The sequence below is a fragment of the Lingula anatina genome, chromosome 9 (genome assembly GCF_051362555.1).
Source record: "Lingula anatina isolate TDL-2025a chromosome 9, LinAna3.0, whole genome shotgun sequence".
Classification (NCBI taxonomy): domain Eukaryota; kingdom Metazoa; phylum Brachiopoda; class Lingulata; order Lingulida; family Lingulidae; genus Lingula; species Lingula anatina.
Window position 1 is genome coordinate 2,373,952 of NC_141775.1, and position 22,965 is coordinate 2,396,916.

At 34.3% G+C, this 22,965-nt stretch overlaps 2 protein-coding genes across 9 annotated transcripts in view; one reads left to right on the plus strand and one right to left on the minus strand.

Moving 5' to 3' along the window:
* Nucleotides 1-15,235, plus strand: part of LOC106156494 (neprilysin-1) — a 27,563-nt gene extending 12,328 nt beyond the window's left edge. For 6 of the 8 annotated variants that reach the window (XM_086996241.1, XM_086996243.1, XM_086996244.1 and 3 more), the window contains 21 exons: nucleotides 432-554; nucleotides 3,746-3,879; nucleotides 4,190-4,249; nucleotides 5,402-5,563; nucleotides 6,452-6,535; nucleotides 6,781-6,983; nucleotides 7,420-7,596; nucleotides 7,997-8,086; nucleotides 8,208-8,341; nucleotides 8,540-8,633; nucleotides 8,953-9,081; nucleotides 9,237-9,335; nucleotides 9,566-9,643; nucleotides 9,814-9,976; nucleotides 10,280-10,331; nucleotides 10,615-10,682; nucleotides 11,000-11,130; nucleotides 11,429-11,494; nucleotides 11,786-11,884; nucleotides 13,594-13,670; nucleotides 14,036-15,235. In XM_086996241.1, coding sequence (XP_086852367.1) covers nucleotides 432-554; nucleotides 3,746-3,879; nucleotides 4,190-4,249; nucleotides 5,402-5,563; nucleotides 6,452-6,535; nucleotides 6,781-6,983; nucleotides 7,420-7,596; nucleotides 7,997-8,086; nucleotides 8,208-8,341; nucleotides 8,540-8,633; nucleotides 8,953-9,081; nucleotides 9,237-9,335; nucleotides 9,566-9,643; nucleotides 9,814-9,976; nucleotides 10,280-10,331; nucleotides 10,615-10,682; nucleotides 11,000-11,130; nucleotides 11,429-11,494; nucleotides 11,786-11,884; nucleotides 13,594-13,670; nucleotides 14,036-14,135 — 2,323 coding nt within the window. In that variant the 3' untranslated portion in view covers nucleotides 14,136-15,235. Of the gene's footprint in view, nucleotides 1-431; nucleotides 555-3,745; nucleotides 3,880-4,189; nucleotides 4,250-5,401; nucleotides 5,564-6,451; nucleotides 6,536-6,780; nucleotides 6,984-7,419; nucleotides 7,597-7,996; nucleotides 8,087-8,207; nucleotides 8,342-8,539; nucleotides 8,634-8,952; nucleotides 9,082-9,236; nucleotides 9,336-9,565; nucleotides 9,644-9,813; nucleotides 9,977-10,279; nucleotides 10,332-10,614; nucleotides 10,683-10,999; nucleotides 11,131-11,428; nucleotides 11,495-11,785; nucleotides 11,885-12,573; nucleotides 12,651-13,593; nucleotides 13,671-14,035 lie in introns of all 8 variants that reach the window. The other 2 variants (XR_015331237.1, XM_086996240.1) reach the window with 2 other exon arrangements.
* LOC106156496 (integrator complex subunit 11) lies at nucleotides 15,231-22,948 on the minus strand. The gene is made up of 18 exons (XM_086996247.1): nucleotides 22,801-22,948; nucleotides 22,509-22,520; nucleotides 22,111-22,196; nucleotides 21,858-21,931; nucleotides 21,587-21,698; nucleotides 21,225-21,341; nucleotides 20,865-20,963; nucleotides 20,350-20,523; nucleotides 20,007-20,126; nucleotides 19,572-19,667; nucleotides 19,143-19,265; nucleotides 18,772-18,861; nucleotides 18,199-18,361; nucleotides 17,583-17,696; nucleotides 17,204-17,262; nucleotides 16,691-16,833; nucleotides 16,221-16,350; nucleotides 15,231-16,036 (listed from the first exon to the last, which is right to left on the minus strand). Exons 1-18 carry the CDS (start codon nucleotides 22,826-22,828, stop codon nucleotides 15,977-15,979), a joined length of 1,800 nt encoding a protein of 599 aa, XP_086852373.1. The 5' UTR covers nucleotides 22,829-22,948; the 3' UTR covers nucleotides 15,231-15,976.
* Nucleotides 22,949-22,965: the final 17 nt, after the last annotated feature.

A 22,965-nucleotide genomic window follows, 5' to 3' on the forward strand; every position in this document is an offset into this window, starting at 1 on the left:
AAAATAACTTTTTTGATCAGGCTATTAGAAACAGTTGTTTTAGATTATTTTTCCATCTGTAGAATATTTTTGCTACCAGTAAAACATATAACTTGTGATCATCTGAGCCTTATGTGTAGATGTCAGTGACCAATCCACTTACAAGTTTAAGGGTGGGTTCATACTAGATAGATCCATCCAACTCTGCAAGGACTCTTGCTGAATGCAGTCAGATTAACAGATGAACACGCCTCCTCCTGGCATTGAGTAGAATAAAGAAAAGCTGGTGATTATACGAGCACATAGGGAAAAAAATTAAAGTTCGGTGATCACAGAAGTCTGTGAGAGCAGTAGACAAAATGTCATAGGTATTTCAATGTAATTGATGTGTCAAAATGAAATACCATCTTTCATTGATAATGTGTTAAATATAGTCTTTGTTTTTATTCCAGCTCAGATAACATCATGACTAAAGGACAAATAGCGCTGCGCAATGTGAATGGAGTACCATCCAACGGAGCCTACGTTAACGATATGAATTTAGGAACGAGCTCCAGTCAGGTGGAGATCCTCGGGTATGTAGCGTCCATGGTGGGATATTGCATAATTTATTATATAATTATGATTTACTATAGTCCGTGTTGATTCATCACTGCTCTAGGAAAAATAAACTATAATGTCTGTTGGTAATATTTAGGTACAGGGTGGAAAATGAATGTTTTTGGGTCCTGCTCTTAATTCTTCTCAATATAACAATTAAAAAAATACTCCAGTACATTGATAAGGTTGAATTAGTGACTCCAGTTTATTTGGAGAATGAATTGAAAGACATTTTTGTGTCTAAATATACTGCAAGGTACCAATTATTCTTCCCAGTTCAAACCTTATATAAAAAAAAAATAAATAAAAAAAACAAAAACAAATAGAAGCATGTGAAATCAGTGTTTCCTTCTGAAATGTCAGGAAGACTATGGCAGTCTACGTGAATCATGATACGTTTCGAATTACATTATTAATTAAAATGTTACAAAACATCGAATCCTATTCAGTGCAAGGATATCCTGAGCAATGATTTGTGAGTGCACGCAAAAAATTATTTTTATTTTCCCAAGGACAATTAGTGGTGAAAATCTAACCTGAGATTCAATAAGTTGCAATATTGCATGTTATTATGTTGGGTTGTGCCACTGTTGATTGTGTTGTCACAACCTATCAGAGTCACAACTAACACAATTATTTGTGTCACAACTAACACAATGTTGTGATATACAGGGTTAAGGACTGACAGATGTACTGAGGTGATAAGTAGAAAAAATAATTTTTTAAAGCAGTGTAGAGCTTTTGCTCTCCTATTTCCCTGTCACCTTCTCCGATTTAAACTGTTGATGGAAGAAACTGCTAGTAAGAACTCATACCAATCATACCTGTACTTACAGGTAACTGATTGTTTATAAATAAATCTGTTGACTAAATTCTGTACAACATCTGATGAGACTGTGATGGGTCTTTGAATGAGGCTGCTTATGGTACCTCTACAAATTTGTATTTTTTATCGCCATGTTTTCAGGTTATGTTGTTAAATTTTTAGAATTAATGGATGGACGGAGAGAAAGATGTCTCTTTCTAATTTTACATTTCGATCAACTAATAACTGTAAAAAATACCCGGTGGTGCTGTTGCACTGAGTGCAGTTGTGTTAGTTATAAAACCATAGCTCTTTAACATTATATACCTGGAATGTACTCTTACATATAAATACTTCCTAAATTGTTGACTTTTGCCCTTTTGGTGAAAGGCAGAATGGCTTTTTGATTGGTGTGTGACGCTAGAAGAAACTTGAAACCAATTTATGTCAGTTCTTGTTAAAGGCCACTCTAGTTAAAGGGATTCTTATTGTTGAGAGGAGAAGATGTCTGGTTTCCATTAGTATAGAAATATCTTTAGAAACTAAATTCTGAAATGCAATATTTTCTGTCAATAAGATATGTGTTTAAAAACAACAACAACAACAACAACAACAACGGAATTATTTGTTACATTTTAGAATTGCTTAAAGCATGACTATAAAAATATTTTTATCCATCCACCATACCTGCTTTTGCTAACATTTTTCTGAGACATTTTCTAAAATTCAAAGGGGTCTTCATACATTTTTTATTTGGAACCAATTATTTAAACTTGATGCAAACACATATAACACTACAGTAGCAAGTAGTCTTATTATTACTTTTGTCAGTTCATAGGTAATGACATTTATTGAAACTCAAAGCAAGCATATCTGTCATTGTTTGGCATGTCAATGACTTTATTATAATTATCTTCAGTCCAAACATTTAGGGAAGGTGTAAATGTTAAATCTTCAGCATTTCCTCATTGGCTTCCCAATTTCGATTTTAAAAGCTCTTCCGTGCTCCATGATACGAGCACGTTTTGTACATATCTATGATTGTGATCTGATGTGTGACTTGTTTGTTTTGTTCTTTATTTGTTTTGATTGTGGGAAAGGTTTTTTTTTTATGATGCAAAGGCTAAGGTCATTGTTCAAGGTCATATAGGAGGCAAACAGTCTTGGTGTGCATGATGTTTGTAGAGTAGGAGTGCAATGACGTATAGGGTTGAAGTAATTGATACAATCATAATTGACATCTTACCATAGTCTACTGTCATATGTTCATTGTGGATACATCATCCAGCATGAATTGTTAGTAATCCAAATTGGTAAAGTATATGACTCCACAAATGTCAATAAAGCTTACGGATATTAAAAATAAAAATTTAGACGTCACTGTCGATGTCATTGAAGGTGAAGTGATTAGCATAAAAATGGAAAATTGGAAAATGAAGTTAACTTTGATTTTGCATCCTTGCTGAAATTTCTTATTTTCTGTATCTTCCTCTGTCAAACATGTTCTGTTGTGCTATAACTGAAGGGTAGGTTGGTACTGAGATGATGGTAAAACAGTCTAGGTTTTTTACTTTTTTTTCCCAAAATTTCATTAAAATGTTTATTTTTAATCAGACATATGTGTATGATGTGAAAATGAACGGTAGAAATCATCGTTGAAACTCTGGTTTTATTTTGTGCAAGACCTGTTTAGCATTTATAATAAAAGGTGAATTTTTAAGGAAAATATTAAGCTTTAAAAAACCTGTTTGATTTGCTAGTCATGATCAGGCAATTGTCTGAAGGATTAAGCTATGAGCGTCTCAAGCAAAATGATAGGTTACAACAATATGTACCTCGCGAATTTAGCATTTGATTTTATAAAATAGAATATAAGATAAAAGTGATTAAGTTTCACTCATTTTATTTTATTATTTTTATATTGGAGAAAATTGGCATGAAACTGCTTCCAGCACTTTCTTAATTATTTGTGGACAAACCAGTACCTTGGATTGACCTTTACTTTGTGAAAAATGTTCAAGAAATAGTGTAATTCTGGAAACACATGCTGTAATACAGTGTATTTAAAAGAAATAGTACATTTAAGTCACACTATGATTCTTTATAAATTCTTGTATTGCATTCATAATTTCACTATTTATCATTATTATAAATTGATATTAATACCTGGAATAATTCATACATTAAAATTGCATTACATGCTTTTTGTGCTATTAACAAATACCAGTACAGCTCCTGTTTTAAAAGAACATACATGTACAGTACATGCTGTAGAAATAGCAAGCAGAATCTGTAGGATTCAGAATGTCACATAACACTACCTGAACCGTGACTTAAAGTGGGTTTTTGGCTGTGTTCCAGTAACGAGGGCACCATTTACAAGAAAGGCCCCCGCAAGGAGAGGATACTTCTGGCAGTGAGCATGGCACTCTTAGTCGGTTGTATTGTCGTTCTCGTCCTTTTTTTGACTGGTGTGGTGAACCCAGCACCTTTAGGTAAGATTTTATTTTTAAGATAATGTGCATGAATGCATATACAGTATGTGAATACTCAAATGATTTTTCCAGATTAACTAAGAATTTTGTGATGTTAAGATTGGTACGTGGTGTGTTCCTACTAGTGTATAATTTTATGATGGAGAACTATTGAGAGTGGTCTAAACAGTTGGTGCACATGTACCTTTGTGCTGTAAATTATATATATATATTATTAAAATTATATAAGATGTCGTTAAGATGAAAGGATTTATTTTTCATTTACTCCTTTGTGAAAATCAGTTTTGAGATCTTATTTTGTGTTTTACAGGACAGTCATCACCTGTCACAGAGAAAGATGTCTGCCTGGATCCTGAGTGTGTACGAACAGGTGACTGAACTCTCTCTCTCTCTCCTTTCTCTCTCTCATTCTCTCTCTCTCTCTCTCTCTCTCTCTCTCTCGCACACACACACACACACACACACACATATGCAAACTCTCTCTCTCTCTCTCTCTCTGAAATACTGTCAACATTTCTCTGCAAGTATGTATGGTGTAATGGTGAAGGTATTGCATTTCACAAGTGTCTCAGCAGACCTATGTATAAGCTGTGTATTAGTATTTGCATTCTGGGGGAAGTGATGCACTAATTGACAAAGATTATATTCTTATCAAATAGCTTAGAAATCTGTATTTATTCTTGTAGAGAAAAGGAATGGATAAGGATATACTTACATGTATTATACACTGTAAGTAATAAACAGTGGAAACTTCCATTAAATGCTTAATATTTGAGCATTTATTTTTTGTTTTAGTTGGGTTCATTGTTCTCTGCGCCCTTTCGTATAAAGCACTGACTTTTTTCTTCTTACCAGCCATTAAACTTTTTCTCTGGATCTACCAATATGCGCCTTAATTTAAAAAAGGGTAACACCCATTTAATTTATTTTGAGAATTAATTGTAGAAAGCATTCTTGGCATTTTGACACGAAAAAAGTAAATTCTTTGCATGATTGACATTTACACATTTTTGGTGAAACCTACAGAAACAGTACTCCCAGAAAAAAGGTATTTTCAAAAATGTAGGTTGTGGTATTTTAACTCACAATCCGCAGTCAGTCCACTTACTTTGCAGGAGTTTGATAGAAATTTCCTCTGGCACTTAACCTTTCAAAGTAGTTAAGGTGAAATCTGAACACTTCAATCAGTTCTTTTCTTTTTAAACCTCCCCCATTAGAGAACCCTTGGATTTGAGTTTTAAAATCGTAAACACCCCTCTTCTGCCCCTGTTAAAAATTGTATATGAAATATTTTGATAGCATCACCAGGGAAAGCAAGTCTCTTAATTTCTAGTTGCTCACATAATTATATAAAGGGTTCCAGTGATTAAAAAGTATAAAGAAACATTGACAAAGTCCAGAATTGCAACAAGGGATTGGGACAGATTTTCCACCATATTAAAAGATTGCACTGCACCAAAGGTGTCATCATAATTGCCCAGTTGATGATTTACATTGATTCAGTCATTAAAATTACTTCCAGCTGCAAATCTATTAAATGGGATGGACCAGACCATAGACCCCTGTGACGATTTCTTTGAATATGCCTGTGGGGCCTGGAACAGAAAAAACATCATTCCTGAAGATAAGTCAAGTTATAACACCTTCGGCAAGCTGCGGGATGAGCTGCAGGTGTTATTAAAAGGTATGTACGCTTCAGGTGTGCTACAGAAGCTGGGAGGTTATTGGAATACCTTAGAAGTTCAAGGCAGGGCAGAAGTGCTGGGGCGTATCTAGAGATATTTTCTGGCAGTTTTCCATATTATCTTTGTTGATCCATCCTCCATTTCTGACCATCTTCCAACCAAAAAGATCAGATTGCCTGTCAATAAAAACTTGAAATATTCTGACCGTCTTCTGGAAAACAAAGACGGCCTCCGTCCACCCCTGGGAGTGTGTTACTGTCCATGACCTCCAGTTCCAGGTAATAGACAGTAACAGCAAGCATAGTCTGGTGGAGATATGAGTAGGTTACTGGCCTGATACTTAAGGTGATTGTCAGTTCCTAAGGCTGTAGGTGGGTGGAGGTATGATTAGATTACTGCCCTGAAATTTAGGGGTGATTGACAGTTACTGGGGCATGTAGGTGGGATGGAAGTGTGTTAGTGTCATTGCCTTGAAGTTCAAGGTGATGGAGTATAAAAACTTAGAGTGTGTGAAGGGTGGAGATTTTAAAATCTTAAAGGTTATCGGTAGTACCCTGATAATTATGATGATAAATATTAAGAGAGGGCAAAGAGTGGGTAAATTAAAGGGCATTTTTAAAATTTATGTATTTTGTTTATTCATTTTAAATCAAATTATATTATGATGATAATTGAATAATTATTAATTTATATGATTATTCAATTATTTATTGACTAATTAATTAATTGTTTTGCTGCTAGTTTATGTTTTAGTAGGTGGACAATTCTGCTGTCATAAAAGGAAATTCATTGATAAATGCACTGTTAAGTACATAAAAATATTACTGCTACATGCAAAAAATAGTACATTAAGGTATTTGATCAGAGTTTTTCATACTTATTTTTAGCACTATTAGAGAAACCAGATATGCCAAACCAGCCAAACTCTGTGACAAAAACAAGAAATCTTTACAGATCTTGTATGAATGAATGTGAGTACCATATATACGGGCCTTTACACAGAACTGATGTAGTGAGGACACTTTTACTTTGTGAACAGTGGAAAATCACAACTACCACAATGAGCACATCACAGCACAATCACTTTGAACATTTAGAAAGCTATTTATATATGGCTTATAAGCAATTTTTCAAATTGTATTATCTGTTATGTGATCATGCAATAATTCATTTAATAGATAAATAAAAGATAATTGTTGCATTATTTTTATAACAGCTTTGATAGAGCTCAGAGGAGCCAAGCCAGTTTTTGACTTCCTGGAAACACTTGGTGGCTGGCCTGTCTTGACGTCAAATTGGTCGGAGAGTAGTTTTGATTGGATAGAGCTGGTGGCCAAACTGAGGCTCTACAACAATAAGCTCCTCATTGATGAGTGGGTGAGCTCTGACGACAAGAATTCGAGTGTGAATATCATTCAGGTATGTTATTATCAACCATTCTTCTAAATGCTCATCGTCATTATCATTGTCATCATCAAACAAAGCATGCTTTGATCAGAGACGCTCTATTTAATTTTCATGGTGTGAAGCCAGCAATTTTGATGTGGGCAGGGTCGGTGGGGGTCTTCTTTTTTTTTTTTTTTTTTTTTTTTTTTTTTGGAAAATCTAGAAATTTTTACCACCTAAATTGACACAAATGACATAGAATCTACATAGATCGGTTCAGAGTGGATATTTGATTGGGCCAGCCTAAGTTTCTCTCAAATCTTTTCATTGCTGGTTCCTTTACATAACCAGTCATAAAGTTGAGTAACATCAACAGACCTTAATAATGCTTACACATTATATTATATTATATTATATTATATTATATTATATTATATTATATTATATTATATTATATTATATTATTCAGTTAGATCAGGTAGATCTGGGCATGCCTAGTCGAGATTACTTCCTGAAGGGGCGTGACGAGAAGGTGGAGGCGTACGAGAACTTTGCTGTCTCCTTGGCGATACTGATGGGAGCCAATGAGACGGTGGCGAGAGAAGAGATGAGGGAGATGGTGGAGTTTGAGACGAAGTTGGCCAATGTAAGTAGGATAATTATGACAGTATTTATAGTTGTAAATATAGTTGCAATAGCAGTGATGACATAATGGTAAAGAGCATGTCATTTCTGAGAGACTTTAGGTTTTTTTTACCAACACAGCATAAAAGATAACGGTGAGCTCTGACGATGTTTAAACCTATTCACTAAATGATGATGATGATAATTAACAACACTGAGAACAAAAACAACAGAAAAAAATACTTTGCTTTAATTTTCAGTGTGAATAATTTAGAGAAAAATGGGGATCTGTTTAAGTTTTGAAAGAAAATTAATATTATGAAATTAAATGTAATGAATATGTATCATATGGTTAAAAGGGGTTCTGTGAATTTAAGAAATAATGCAAAATGACTTTATTGTATTTTTTCTGTTTCTTTCAGAGTACAACTCCCCCGGAAGACAGACGTGACAATGAGAAATTGTACAACAGATTTACTATTAGGGAGTTGTATACAAATATTACTGACAAGGTAAAATTTTACATTATATAATAGATTTACGAGTAGAGAGCTATACCCTGCCATTGGCAGAAATGGAAGAATTACTTGGTTTATATTCTTGTTTTTGCATGTTATACTATTGTCATTTCAGATTGATTGGCTGAAGTTTCTGAATATCCTGTTTCAAAGCGTCAATATCACACTGACGGAGGATGAGGAGCTGGTGGTCTACGCTCCGGAGTATTTTGGCAAACTTGTTGACGTTTTACATGAGACTTCCAACAGGTGAGAGTGCATGGTCTCTCCAGCAATATAAAGGAGATTATTTTCAAAAAGGGGTTCATTCACGTACTCATTTTTCCATATATTCATTTTTTTGTTCACCAACTAGTAATTGGTCTCTGAAAAGTTCTTTTATAACATTCTGGTGCATGTTTCAACAAATTGATACTGAAAAAATAAGGTGTCTTTCTTTATTTTCAGAACCATTGCCAATTACCTTGTGTGGCGCATAATGATGAACAGAGTTGGCAATTTGCCAAAGAGATTTCAGAGCTTAAATCAAGCTTACAGCAAGGTAATTACACACAAATCTTCTAGAAACACAATTTTTTCTGAATATTCCTGTAATTATTTCCAGAAGATGGCAGCACTGCATGTGCAGGGAGTTTTTAAGCCCTGCTTTAAGGCATGCACTGTTAATATCTTTCATACCTGATCTCATCATGTCAGAATTTAGAAAACCAATCCTTTTTTTAAATTTCCATTACATGGTGCACTGTTACTGTGTATAATATCATTATTGTCATTATCATCATCATTATTATTATTATTATTATTATTATTATTATTATTAAGAATAATAGTTATCGCTTTGCCTGTCTTTGTCACCTCAGGTCCTGTATGGAACAGACACTGACCAGGCTAGGTGGAGGAAGTGTGTTAGCTACGCCACAGACAACATGGGTATGGCGGTGGGCAGGCTGTTCGTGGAGGAACACTTTAACAGTGAATCTAAAGAGAGCGTAAGCAAATATTTAAACATTTTATAACACATTGTAGGGGTAGAGAAATGCTTTAACAATGAATCTAGCATGTACAGTTGGTTTTTTAGTGCTGTCATGTTTTATCTCAGTATGTTTTTTTTTTCAAAAATACATGGTATTATTTCATTATTCAGGCATTAGCCATGATAGCCAACATCCGGGATGCGTTCAATGAGCTCCTCATGGAAAATGATTGGATGGACACTGAAACCAGAAAAGTGGCCAGGGAAAAGGTGATTCAGGAATATCTTCTGTTTTCTGGAAAATTATTTTCTTTTCTTGAGAAAATCTCTCTCTCTCTCTCTCTCTCTCTCTCTCTCATGCATACAAACACAAACAGTTTGCAGCATGTAAATTTGGAATTTATCAGCAACCATTTTGGTTTTAAAACTTATAATTGTAGGGTTTTTAAAGGATTTGGAATTTGAAAGAAACAATTTTGTTTTAAAATTTACAATTTTAGGCAGCAGCCATGGAAGAAAAGATTGGTTTTCCAGCATATATTTTAAACAACACAGCACTGGATGATGAGTATACAACTGTAAGTTAATTGAGAATCCATAATTTTGTTCACAAATTCAAATGACATATTTTACGTATTCCATTTAAAAATTCAAAGTATGATCAACATGCCTATATTATAATTTTTATTAATAAATTTTCATCAAAATAATCCAAATTATGATAAAATATATTATGTTTCAACTGCAGATTGATTACCAAGCTGATAAGTATTTTGAGAACGTCCTGGCCAACATCCGCCATATTGCCCACCAGAACTTCAAGAAATTGCGGGAGCCGGTGGACAAGTCAAGCTGGTCTACATACCCACCAGTGGTCAATGCTTTCTACAGCGCCACCAAGAATCAAATTAGTAAGTATTTCCTCTTATGAGCTAATATGACTGGCCTCTGCTACTCTCAGGTCAATTGAGTGTTCAACCATGGAAACAGCTGGGATATGGAGGGAGGGAGTGTTTTATTTAACCCCTTGTGGTTAGCGCTTTCTACAGCGCCACCAAGTATTAATTTAATATGTCTTGATTCTTTACCTGATGTCAAAAGAGAATATAGATCTGTGGTGAGGGGTGCCTGGGATGGGGGGTGGGGGGGTGGGGGAACATTAAGCCAGTATGGAATGATGTTTTCTGACTCAATTTTTTTTTGTCTTCTTTCAGTGTTTCCGGCAGGAATCCTTCAGCCTCCATTTTACAGCAAAACATTTCCCAAGTACGTAAGTCAACACATGATAGTGTGAATTATTTCACAGGTCATAAGGTGCCAAAATTTGTTAATTAATGTTTTCAAAAATTGGCAGTCTACATTGTACAGGTATTATATTGTTAAGTATGTACCATTATATCTGAATTGCTGAATTTTTTTAAAAAGAAAATGTAAAAGTGGTTGAAGTTTAAAATGGCTCTTAAAAAAGGAGATAACTTATTTTGTTTGAAAAAATGTCAAGAATGTTTATTATTATTATTATTATTATTATTATTATTATTATTTACAGATCACTCAATTATGGTGGTATTGGGATGGTGATTGGTCATGAAATTACACATGGATTTGATGATAGAGGTGGGTAAAATAGGCACTTTAAATATATACCTTTTGCATATATAGCCATTGGAAAAAAGATTGTTCCATTCCTGTGGAATTTCAGACTCAGTTGATAATTTTAATTGCTGTCTGTACATCTGTAAGCTTTGCTGTCTATTTTGCTAATCTTCCAGGTCTTAAGGTCTGAATTGGGAGAGAGAAGTAGCTTTGCAGGATATATAAACATAGAAAATTGGGACATTTTCTGAAGAAGACAGTACATCTTTAAGGTTTGCATTTGTTTACTGTACGTCTGCCATGTTTGCTGTCTGTTTAATTGCTACGGTATCTTCCAGGCCGTCAGTTTGACAAGGATGGTAACCTGGTGCAGTGGTGGGATCAGACAGTGGTGGACAACTTCAAGAAGAAAACTTTGTGCATTATACAGCAATATGGCAACTATACTGTGAAGGAAGTTAATATGAATGTGAGGGTTTCTCTTTTTTCATCATTTTTAAAGAATTATTTAATTCTTTTTTGTTTGACCTTTGCCAGAAAAAAAGAAAAAAATTTTTACATTATAAATGTGGACAAATATATTTGACATTATATTATTTCTTAATGGAAGAAATATTGGGTACTGGTAACGATTTATAGAGGCCCTGGGTAATAATTTTTAATGTGGCTCTGAACACTGTAATAACAGACGTTTCAAATATGAGGGAAATTTTATGCAAAAAAAGTTGAGTTTAACAAAGATTTGATCCAGCTTTCCTCTGTTTCAGTTGAATGGGATCCAGACCCAAGGAGAAAATATAGCTGACAACGGGGGCTTGAAACAGGCTTTTAGGGTAAGAAAAATTCAATATTTTGGATTGTTAGAATTTCAAGAAATTTAGTTGCTGTAAATTTAAGTCATGATTGAATTGTACACATTTTGTAACGAAATAAGTTGAATTGACATTGTTTAAAATATTGATGTACTGTTAAAGAAAACAAGATTTAAACAAAATAAGAGCTTTCAAATGTTCCTGATTCTTAGAAAAGTCCAACATATTCAATTTGATACATGACTGAAACATTTTTCTCGAATTTTTCTTAAAATCTTACATAAAATGAAGATCTTTTCCTGAATTTTCCAGGCGTACAGGAAGTGGGTAGCAAAGCAAGGAAAAGAGGAGAGCAAACTACCTGGGATAAGCCTTAACCACAACCAACTTTTCTTCCTCAATTTTGCTCAGGTAATGACAAATAAACATAATGGTCTAATGAGAAATTTTGTGTGTGAGAAATTAGCAATCATCCATGTACTGTATGCCTAAAACTAGTATCATCTATATTCCTTGTTATTACAATGAATTAAAAAGGGAGTCCATGTTTTTCCCGAAGACGTGCCAAAATCAGCTGTGGCTAGCATTTCTCAGTATCAATTTTATACTAAATTCTTGGATATGTACTATATGTTTGCATATGTGATCTCTTGCTTTCAAGCACATGATTAAAATATCAGTACAATAGAAATTTGAGGAGAAAATTCAATGGATAATTATGGAATATGGCTTACATGCTTTGACAATTGCAAGGGTGTTTTTATTTTATTTTATTTTATTTTTCTGTAATTGAGTTAGTATAATAATTATGAAAAATGGAAATCAAGACAGTATGATTTATTGATTTGTTAATAGTTTTAAATGAAATTGATGATCAGATGTTTGGATTAACAAGTAGTATGCAATGATTTTCAAAAATTTTGAAGCAAGAGAATAGATAGAAAACCATTCAACACACTTGCAGCAAGTATGTTTATATCAAACATGAATGTAGGTGATTTTTGTGATTTGAATGTGCTAATTGTAAAGGATCAATTGTTAGATTTGAAGAATGATCAATAGCGATGATTTGGCTTGCTAGTTACCTATATTTGATTCAGATGTGGTGCGGGACAGATCGACATCAAAGACTTTTCCAAAAAGTATTGGCAGGAGCACATAGTATAAACAGATTTAGGTAACTAAAAGATTGTCTTGGTGGCAGAGCCATCTGTTGTCTGGGTTTGCATTGAAATGCATATTGGCCTGTTATTTTGCTGAATCTTTGATTAGGCAGATTTTGGCCCCTTTGCCATGGGCACCATGTCTGTCTATGCGGATTAACCCAACTCTGCAGGGACACTCGCTGACTGCAATCAGCTTAACTGAATGACATGCCTGCTCCTGGTATTGAGTAGAAAGCTGGTGATTGTATGAGTATGCTGGAAACAAGTGGAGGCTTGTCATTCAGTTAAGTCCCTGCAGTCCCTGGGTTGATTCAAGTAGACCAATGGTGTCTATGGGAATGGGGTCTTAGTTTTACTGTTACTGCTTGTGCATTGCTGAATGTTAATGATATATATGCTTTCTTAGCAAATTGCATTATTTTGCTTTTTAGTCATTTTTATTATTTCTTATTTAGAATCACATTTATTAATAATCCATATTGTCATTTGTATAGCAACCAGCTTTGTGTTATCTTTTTTTTTCTTCCAGTGCTGAAATGTGTTTTAACTGTTACAGTGTGTTGTTAGCATTACTTGTGGGTTAATTTCATATTAACATTGCATTTTCTTAGCATGATGAGTAGTTTAAATTTTGTCACAGAGAATGATATACATATATATTTTTTTAACTGAACTTGCAAGCCTGTAGCCATTAATCTCAACAGGGGAATCTTCTCCAAAAATGGAAAGTTTTCACCCTCTTAGTTGACCCAATATGAGAAATGTTTCAGAACCTAGATCAAATTCTTATTCCAAGAGGAACTTATATGGCTAAAAGGGCAGTTTCTTAAAATTCCCCCCTCTCTCTCTCCCCCCCCCCCCCCCCCACCCTTCCTGCCTACAGGCCTGCTCAGGTTGCATGTTTTATTGTATACTAGCATGACGTGTGTCTTGCATGGTAATATATTGTTATAGATATGGTGTGGTACCATGAGAAAACAGTCAGCTCTACTGCGTATTAGAACAGGTGTCCACAGCCCTGGAAGGTTCAGGTACCTGAAGAGGAACATCAAAATTAATAAACAGATAATTAAACTAAATAGAAGAAGAAATAACTGTTGTATTTTTTTTTTAATATTGTTTTTATATTTTCATCATCATATGTGCATTGTTATTTATTTTCTTTGTTATTATTATTAATCTTTAATGTTAGAAACAACTATGTGCATGGTACCTTAAAGATTTTTTATACTATATGATTTAAGAAAGAATAATTGCCAGTAGGAGAAATGAAATAAATCAAAACATTTACTATTTAGCAGCAAACTTAGACTCAAATTCTGTTGTTTTGTTTTTGTTTTTTTGTTTTTCATTCATAACAACAGCACTGATTTTTCATATCTTTATTTATTTTTAGAGTAATTGGTACTCTGTCCAATTCGGAGGACTTCTCCAACGCGTACAACTGTAAGCCTGGCAGTAAGATGAACCCAGTGAACAAATGTGCAGTGTGGTAGTTGAGATCAGCAACACAATCAAGTAGTCATCACAACCAACACAATAGTTACAGTCATCGCACCTAACACAATGGACAAATTGTACATCTGATTCATCCACGGCAGTGTGGTAGCTGAGATCAGCAAACACAATCATCACAACTGTTAACATGGCAGCAGCACTAATAATGGAGAACGCACAAAAATACTCTGTGAATAAGATTTTGTGACATCTACCTTTAAACAGCATGTGAATAAGATTTTGTGACATCTACCTTTAAAACAGCATTATTTTTGCAGCATTTATATCTTCAGTTTATTTGCAGAATGATGTGAGGATAGCCTTTGGTCACTGCTATGATTAGAGACATTGAATAATTTGTATGAGAATATAGTAGAGTGTATGAGGCTTTCGGGTCAGCATTTGAATACTGTACTAATAATAATAATAATAGTTTATTTATAATAATAATACTAATACCAAAAAATACTTTAGTAAAATCAAAACCCAAAGTTTAAACTCATAATAAATGTTATATTTTTCTGTTATACTTGTTTTAAACACTTCTATTTCATTCACTTTCCTACCTCTAGTCAAGCCAAGAAGTGTGTGGTGCTAAATATCAAAATGAGCAGTGAAATTTACTTCATGTTAAATCTAGAATTCTATCTATGTTGCTCTGAGAGGATTTCAGCAGGCAGGCCCTGGGAAATATCCTTGCAGACTTGCCAATACTGACAGCAGGCCAAGGAAGTGACTTGAAGAGGACATATAAAGAAAAAGGGAGTGTTTTATTGTATTGTATTTTTCCATTATTAAAATTTAACTTGCTGGTATATGTATAGAAATAATTTGACATAAAACTAAAACGATATTTGTTTGATTTTTAGCATTTTACAATTTGTACAGAATGACTTGTGTAGGAAAGAAATGGACTGTACAATGAACTGTAAATACTGTACCTTCAATATGAATAATCATCAGTTAAGATTCTTAGTATTACTATTGTAATACTGAATCTTCAAAACATATGACTATAATTTGAGATTTATTCAGTATTACTACACAGATAAATATATCATCAATGTACACTTCAAAGAAATAAATTTCATGAATAATGCCTTTCACATTTTATTTCACATTCTGTTTGAGAGTAGAAACCAGTGAGCATGTCTTGTTCCATTCAAGATAAAAAGAACAAGAGATTCAACTTATTCCAGTAATGCAGTAATCAGCCGTTTTGTTTTGTATACAGTCCTTCTGAAATAAATGAAACAAATTTCAACGCCATTCATCAAGGAGGGGGAGGAAGCAATAACCCACCTCCTTGGTGCCTATTTGATAAAAACTGTAAATCTGCCCAGACTTCAGCCACTTCAGGGTACTTGGGATCTTCAAAACTTCTAATACAAAGTCACGAAGTTTAGCTTGTTGTATTTACTGAAATTCCTGGGTAGTTGGTGTCTCACACAACAAGCTTATTTGAAGTCTGACCACTGTGATCTGCTTCCCCACACACTGGTTGTCAAGGAGGTTACCATGGAGCTGGTTGTTATGGTGGTTACCATGGAGATGGCTCACATGATGGTTGCTGCTCCTCTGTAGTGTTCATCTTTTACATGGAAAATGTCTCTGTACAGTACTGTCCTAATTCATCAGGAACAAATGAAAAGTTGGTTCTGTAATGCTAACAGTTTATTTGCATCTGTCGTCTTGACAAACTCCTGGGACTGGTTTTACTTGACCAGTGTCTCTGCTTACCAACTTTATTTGCACTACAAGGAACCAGCCTGTCATGAATATCTCTGCCACCTGGTGTCCAAAGTCATTCTTCTGTCACTACCAAACAATGCCCTGGTATTCATGTGCTTGGAATTCCCATTTTTAGTAATTTTAGGAGGTAGCTTCCTATGTCTTCATCCTATTAGCAAGTAAAAAGAGAAAGTAGAGAATATACAGTATTTTATTTTTCACGTAATTACCAGGATGGCACTTCTTTTCTACTTCTTTTATAGGATTAAAACCATGTTCAGAAGAATGACAACGATAAATTTCCTCTCTGTACATTCTTACTTTAATTCTGTCTGATTCAATTCATATCTCACCTGATAGGACCATGAGACCAGAACTCCTTTCTCTGCCTCGTCATCATCACCAGAGACTTTAATCAGGACGGAATCAGCTACAGTGATAGACTGGTCTGCCGACAGCTGGACTGGGAAGTCTTTTAATTTACTGGAAAAAATTACAAAAAAATTCACCTTCACCTGAAATTCAGTTAGATTTATTTTCCTGAATTTTCTTGAATTTTCAATAGAATTCCTTTGAATGTATGTTTTAATCTTAAAAAATTTCTAGTAACAGAGTACCAAGTCTCCCTCCCTAACAGAGGCCAGCTAGGTGGTGATGTCTGAAATTCTCACAGTACTGAAAAGTGCACATAATCGGGAAGAGAGATGTCTGACCTGGTAGAGGGAAGCCAATTCTTAACTTAAAAGAGGACATATGTGAGATGTGTGTGTGTGTGAGAGAGAGACAGAGAATGCTATATACTTAATAATAATAATAAATATACCCCTTCACATATTGATATATCCTGTCTACAGTCTGTTCCACCTCCCCAGGGTATTCTATCACTACAGTAGAAGTAAACCTCAGCTGGTGTTCCTCCAGTCCTAGCTCATTCATTGCCTGGCCTGCATCTAACAGCTGCATCTTCTGGAGAACAACATAACTGATGGACTGACAGGGTGTAAAACAGACATCTATGCTGCTGGTTAATATATATGCATCCATCACTGAACTGATTTACTGCGCATTTTATCTTACTGGCAGAAGAAATATAATTATAAGTATTATAACTATATTCCTTTTATAATAATTATCATTATCATATCATAACTACAATAAACTTGTTATCCCTACTTAATGTTCTTAAATACCATGCTGTATCTTCTTGTACCAAAAATTAATATCAGGTCAAAAACTAAATAAATTAAAAATACTAAAATCTGAAAAAAAAAAAATAATAAAATAAATAAATAAAAATAAATAAATAAATAAATAAATAAATAAGTGACCCCCTCACCTCAGCCCCCTGCATCACCAGGGCCGCATGCATCAGTTTGGGTTTCTTGGGGTCTGGACCTTGAGAAAAAAATTTAAATTAATTATCATTATATGTTATTAATTACATCAGTAAATTCCCCTTGTAGCAAATATTCTGAAATAATTTTCCAAAAATTTTCATGTTTTAAGGGATTTTTTCTGACCCACCTTAGCAAATGCCAATACCCTCTCCAACCCATTAATCCTTAAGCAATTAAAAAAAAAAAAAAGGGTCATTTTAAAAAACCCTTTAAAATACAGAAATGCAAACATCCTTGGCACATTTAAAATTACTTTGCTTTTAAAATCAACTTCTTCATTTAAGAATTTGGAGAAGTTTTGGAAATTCTGCGCCTCACCTGCTCCTGATGACATTTCTCTTTTAAGTAAATTGACTGATGCCTCTACTGGAATGTCTGCAGATGTTGCTATGGTAACCGTCTCTCCATTGGCTGGCATTGTACATTCTGTCCCTGTGGTAACCAATCAGAAACCAGGTTACTCGAAATAGCAGTGACTGAAAAAGTTCTACTGCTTGAACAATATCACATGAATGAAAATCACGCTCGTATTTTACATGCTGGCTGACAAAAATCAATAAAGAAATCTAAATGAAATGTCATAATCTTGTTTTATTTCACAGTCACTTTCAAATAAGTTCAGTTTAATTGTAATAAAAATGCAAAAATTACATATGTTCTTGATTCTGAGTCAACATCAATCAATTCTTAAGTGACATTTTTGCTCGCTGTTACTTTGAAAATTTTAATCAATAAAACTATAGTGGAAATATAAGTAATCTCTTTTAAAAATTAACTTTTAACAATCTGTTTCAAAAGTAAATTGTCAACTGAAATTTAATCAACAATTTCACTCTAAATTAAATCCTAAAACTAAGGACAACATAATTGTTACTGAAACACCTCATCTTGTCACTATTTCCAAATAGCAGTTATTTTCATTCCATTTTCTCACCAAACTCCTGGAAGATCTTCTTCTTCAAGAACTCCATCTTGCCTGCCTCCCCATGCACCAGCATCACGTTCTTGGGCTCACACTGCTGAATCAGCTGCATGATCCCCTTCGCGTCAGCGTGCGCACTGAACGACATGTACTGCACCGAAAGTTTGACATCAACCTAATAGGAAATATTGAATTACAGTAGAACCTGACTATACTTCTGGACTGATTAGAAAAATCACAGATAACTGAGAAATATCCTTCAAAATCAATAAATTTAACACAAGTTCTCTTAAAATTGTTGTTCCCCCCCCCCCCCCCCCCTTTCCAACGGGATCAAATGAACATATGTGGTGGCTCGGACACCCCATTAAAATAAATATCACATATTACTTGAAATTTTCCAATATCTGACTCATACCATGAATTTCTGTGTTGAAATCAAATCCATTTTGTTTAGTCTATGAGAAAAATGTACATATGTACTTTTTAACATGAAATCAACTAACTTGTCACAGCTTTTAGATCAACATATCCCAGTTTTATTTAGAATTATTTTTGAAAATAACCAGTAACTACAGCACTTACAGTCTGCCTGTTCTCTAGTTCCAGCCTCCTGACTCCATTCAGAATCTTGTGACCCACTGTCCCTGCCACACAGTAGCCTGGCATTATTACCTGGAAGACACACAACACAACTGTAGGGGGCAGCACGAGATGAAATACACAGAACACAACTGTAGGGGGCAGCACAAGATGGAACACACAGAACACAATGATAAGGGGCAGCACAAGTTGGAATATATACAACACAACTGCCCTGGCAGCGCAAACAAATATTTGATGAAATCATAGTCCGCCTGATCAGAGAAAGAAAATGGTCGCAATATTTGCATGTCAACAGTCAGAGCTAAGCTGCCTCTTCAAGTGGACACTTTTAATAATCAAATTGCACTCACCATGTTATTTTCGCTCGTGCACCATTTCTTGAAGATCTGCAGCGAGAGGCCAGCGTGGAGCATCCCTGGGGTGGCAAACACCACCATGGCACCCGGATTATCAATATAGGACCTGTCAAATGCCTGGAACAGAGCAAGAAGGAATGGAAATTCTTCACTTTGAGGTTACTGCAGCATTGACAGTTAACTATGAGTAAATGTGAAGCATATTTTAATTTTGTAAGGACATTCATAAAATATTTCACAGTTTTTAAAATAATTTATCTTTGATTTAGCTCAAATTTGAATAAAGTTTTCTATTTATTTGTCAAATCAAAATTTTCCCTAGAGGAGAGTTGAGCAATGAGTATTATGTACATCCAAGGAAACATTCTTTTTGTGTTTTTCTAGATTAATGAACTTCTTTACCAATGCTTTGTCATTTAGTACCTTTATATGCTTAAACTCAAACATATTTCTTTGCACAAAAGTTTTCCTGATCTTCTGATTGGTCCATGTGATGAAGAGTTTGTAATAATGATTTGCCTGTAATGAGAGGTTACATGAAATATGAATGAAATGAGACATAAGACGAGGTAATAGAATGCTTTTTTGTATATAAGGGGAATATACTACACTCAATTGACTAATTTACAACTCTAAAAGCAATACTCACTCCTTTTTCTAAATCAGATACGACCTTATTTACAAGTGACAAAGTGCAAAGAAATGTACGGTAGCAGGGTAGCAGTCAGTTTTAATACAGTTTAACTTTTGGCAAGATTTACAAAGTATCTAATTTACAAAGTATCTAATTTACAAAGTATCTAAGAGAGAGAGAGAGAGAGAGAGAGAGAGAGAGAGAGAAGTGAGAGATTAACTCACCTTTTCTGTTAACCCTAGAGAGAAATAGATGGGGACTTTGAGGTTCATTCTGTCCCAGTAAGTTTCTAGCAGAATGCAGAGTTCTTGTGCTCTGCCCAAGGCAAACACTGGGATCAGCACCTGGGTAATCAATAAATCTTTAAAAACTCAAACAACAAGGGAAACAATTACCTTCCAAAATTACTGTGTTTTAACTTGGTAATTTTGGCAATGTAATAATATTTTATTTTTTACCTCCAGATACAGACTAGAAGTATTGGCCTATCTCAAGCTGGCAATGGTGTATTATTATTTATATCATTCTTTAAATTCTATTCATATTACTGAATATAAATTTCCCCACCTTTCCACCTTTATCAACACAATCATGGACCTTCTTGAGAAAATCTCTCTCTCGGCACCTCTTGGAATCTCGTATTGTGGTGGCGTAGGTGGACTCAGTGATCAAAAGGTCAGGACGACATTTGTCAATCCAGGCGGCGCCCAGGTGACGATCAGGTGTCATGTTGTAGTCCCCCTGGGGTAAAACAGTTTTTAACTTTACACAATTTGATAAATCGTGACAGCAGGCTACAAAAAAGTTTTTTTTTTAAAGATGACAAGATTAAATGAAAGCTGACAGAAAAAAATTTAAATTAGTAGAAGATAAAAAGATGTATCACCTAAATGAACGTCTGAACTTGCTTACAAGTGACAAAAAGTTCAATACCTTGTTTGGCAGAAACTAACAATTGATAGATTTCAAAAATAAAAAAAATTCATAAAATTGCAACAGAACTTATAAGTGGCAAGCCTGCTCTCAGACTGCTTAGGAAATGTACCCATCTTCCTCTAATGAATACTATACATTATACTTACTGTATAAACCACAGATTGTGAGCCCACTGTGATACGGAACATGGCAGCACCAAGCACGTGACCAGCGTAGTATGCCTTGATCTCCAATTCATCATCCACCTGGAAATAAACAATAGGTGACAGCACAATATGACAACAAATTACTATCCTAAAATGAATAACTTGAACTTTGATATCCAGCTCATCATACACATGGAAATACAAACTGACTGATAGTAGTTATTCTGGAGTAATCCTATGCCACATGTGCACCAATCAAAGACACACAGTATTGCTCTACTTGTCGTCAGAGGTCATCACTAGCATCCCAACCATATGACTTCAATCTTACTAAGATTTAACACAATATTTAATACTAACCTGCACTGTTTGATGTAAATTAACAGGTACCACTTTTTTCATGCAATTCTTGATCATTTCTGAAGTAAAAAAGTTTTGTTCTCCTTTTCTGTCCACAGTAATCTTTCTGTAGTCTTCCTGAAAAAAGAAATGAAAATCATATTTCAGATATATCCAGTAAAATTAATTTGGTTATAACAATAAAAACTTATTTCTCTCAGTTCAACAAACTAACAAAATTATCTTCAAAAATGATAAAAGAGTAAGGATATCTCTTATAATCAAATGCTTTCTGTGTTTAGCCAGCATATCTTACAGTCAGCATTTGGAAAAAAATTATTAATATCAGAATGTGACAATCAGCTCAATCTAAGGCCACTCACCAACAGAATGGGGCATATAGCTTTAGTGGGCTGCGTCATATAAATAGGCCCATCAAAGCCTACCATCTCTGACATATATGGTAGCGCCCCACAGTGGTCAAGATGAAAGTGACTGAAATTTACAACAGAAATCAATGTGAGATCAGCAACAGGCTTGAAGCACTGTACATCAAATAATAACAATAAACTGAGCATCTGTATATAATTGTTCAAAAATTCAAAAATATTTTTTAAATGTTTGGCATTCAAAAATGTTCAATAGTTACCATACCTGATGATAACGCAGTCCAGGTATTCTGTCAATGTCCCTGACCTGTTTATATAGGTGAAGTCAGGAAACCTTCTCTGGATGATTAAAAGAAAATAGCAAGTTCAGAAGAAATGTTGTCTTTGAAACATGAAAACAGGTTTTGTAATAGATAAGCTTTCTCTTTCCACATGATTTCAATATGAAAAATTGATTTAGAGTCAAACAAGCATCAAAATATGAAGCACACATGGAGGCTGAAATCACCTCTGCTTACATCATCATTGTATCCCATATGCATTCCACAATCCAGCATGACATTCTTGCCACCAAGGGAAACTATAATACAGCTTCTGCCAACATCTGAAATTATTGTATTTTTATAACTTTTATAAACCAATCTCTCTGAAGAATCCAGAAAAAAAATTAATAACTTTTTTGTGCTATCCTTATAGTGCATGAATAATTACTACTGAATTTTTATTACTTTTAAATGTCTGAATAAATCAGATCAAATCAAACCTCTCTCTTATTCTTTCTTTCTCTCTCCCTCTCTCATGTTGATAACATGGGAGAAGTTCAGTTAACATTAATCAAAGATGCTTGATTTTACGCATTATCAGGATATAAGGAGGGCCTTTAAATGTACTGACTGCCATTCACATTTCTACTTACCCTGCCCGGCTCCTGAAACAAACAAGAAAAGGGAAATATATAATGTATATCATTTTTGTAAAAATGCATTTTAATTTTTGTTTTAAAAAAATCTAAGATAAATTATTCTTTCTGCATAACAGTGTGCAAACATAAGATATGCATAAAAACTTGAATTATTTCGCAAACTAATCTCTGCCGTCATTTGTTTAACTTTTAGTTTCAAAACAACTTGAAACTTTCAAGGTTCAGTCTCATGCTATTATTGCAGATTCCAAACCATGTTGTAATAAGTGAATCAATTCACATTTACCCAGTGGGACCACTTTGATTTCAGCCATGGTTTCAGAAGATATATGATGTAATTCTTTACTATGAAATTATAATTATCCAGTGATAAAAACAAGGATAACATCAACTTCACATCTCCTCGTCTCTCGTGTGTACAGTTTTCTAAGGACCGCGGCAAATGATATTT

Excerpts from the sequence above, each read along its gene's own strand:
- LOC106156496 (XM_086996247.1), bottom strand. The coding sequence starts at position 22,828 with ATGGCTGAAATCAAAGTGGTCCCACTGG. Across the intron at positions 21,699-21,857 it reads CTGGACTGCGTTATCATCAG|TCACTTTCATCTTGACCACT; the intron begins GTATGGTAACTA and ends TGTAAATTTCAG. Across the intron at positions 17,263-17,582 it reads AGAAATGTCATCAGGAGCAG|GTCCAGACCCCAAGAAACCC; the intron begins GTGAGGCGCAGA and ends TTTTTTCTCAAG.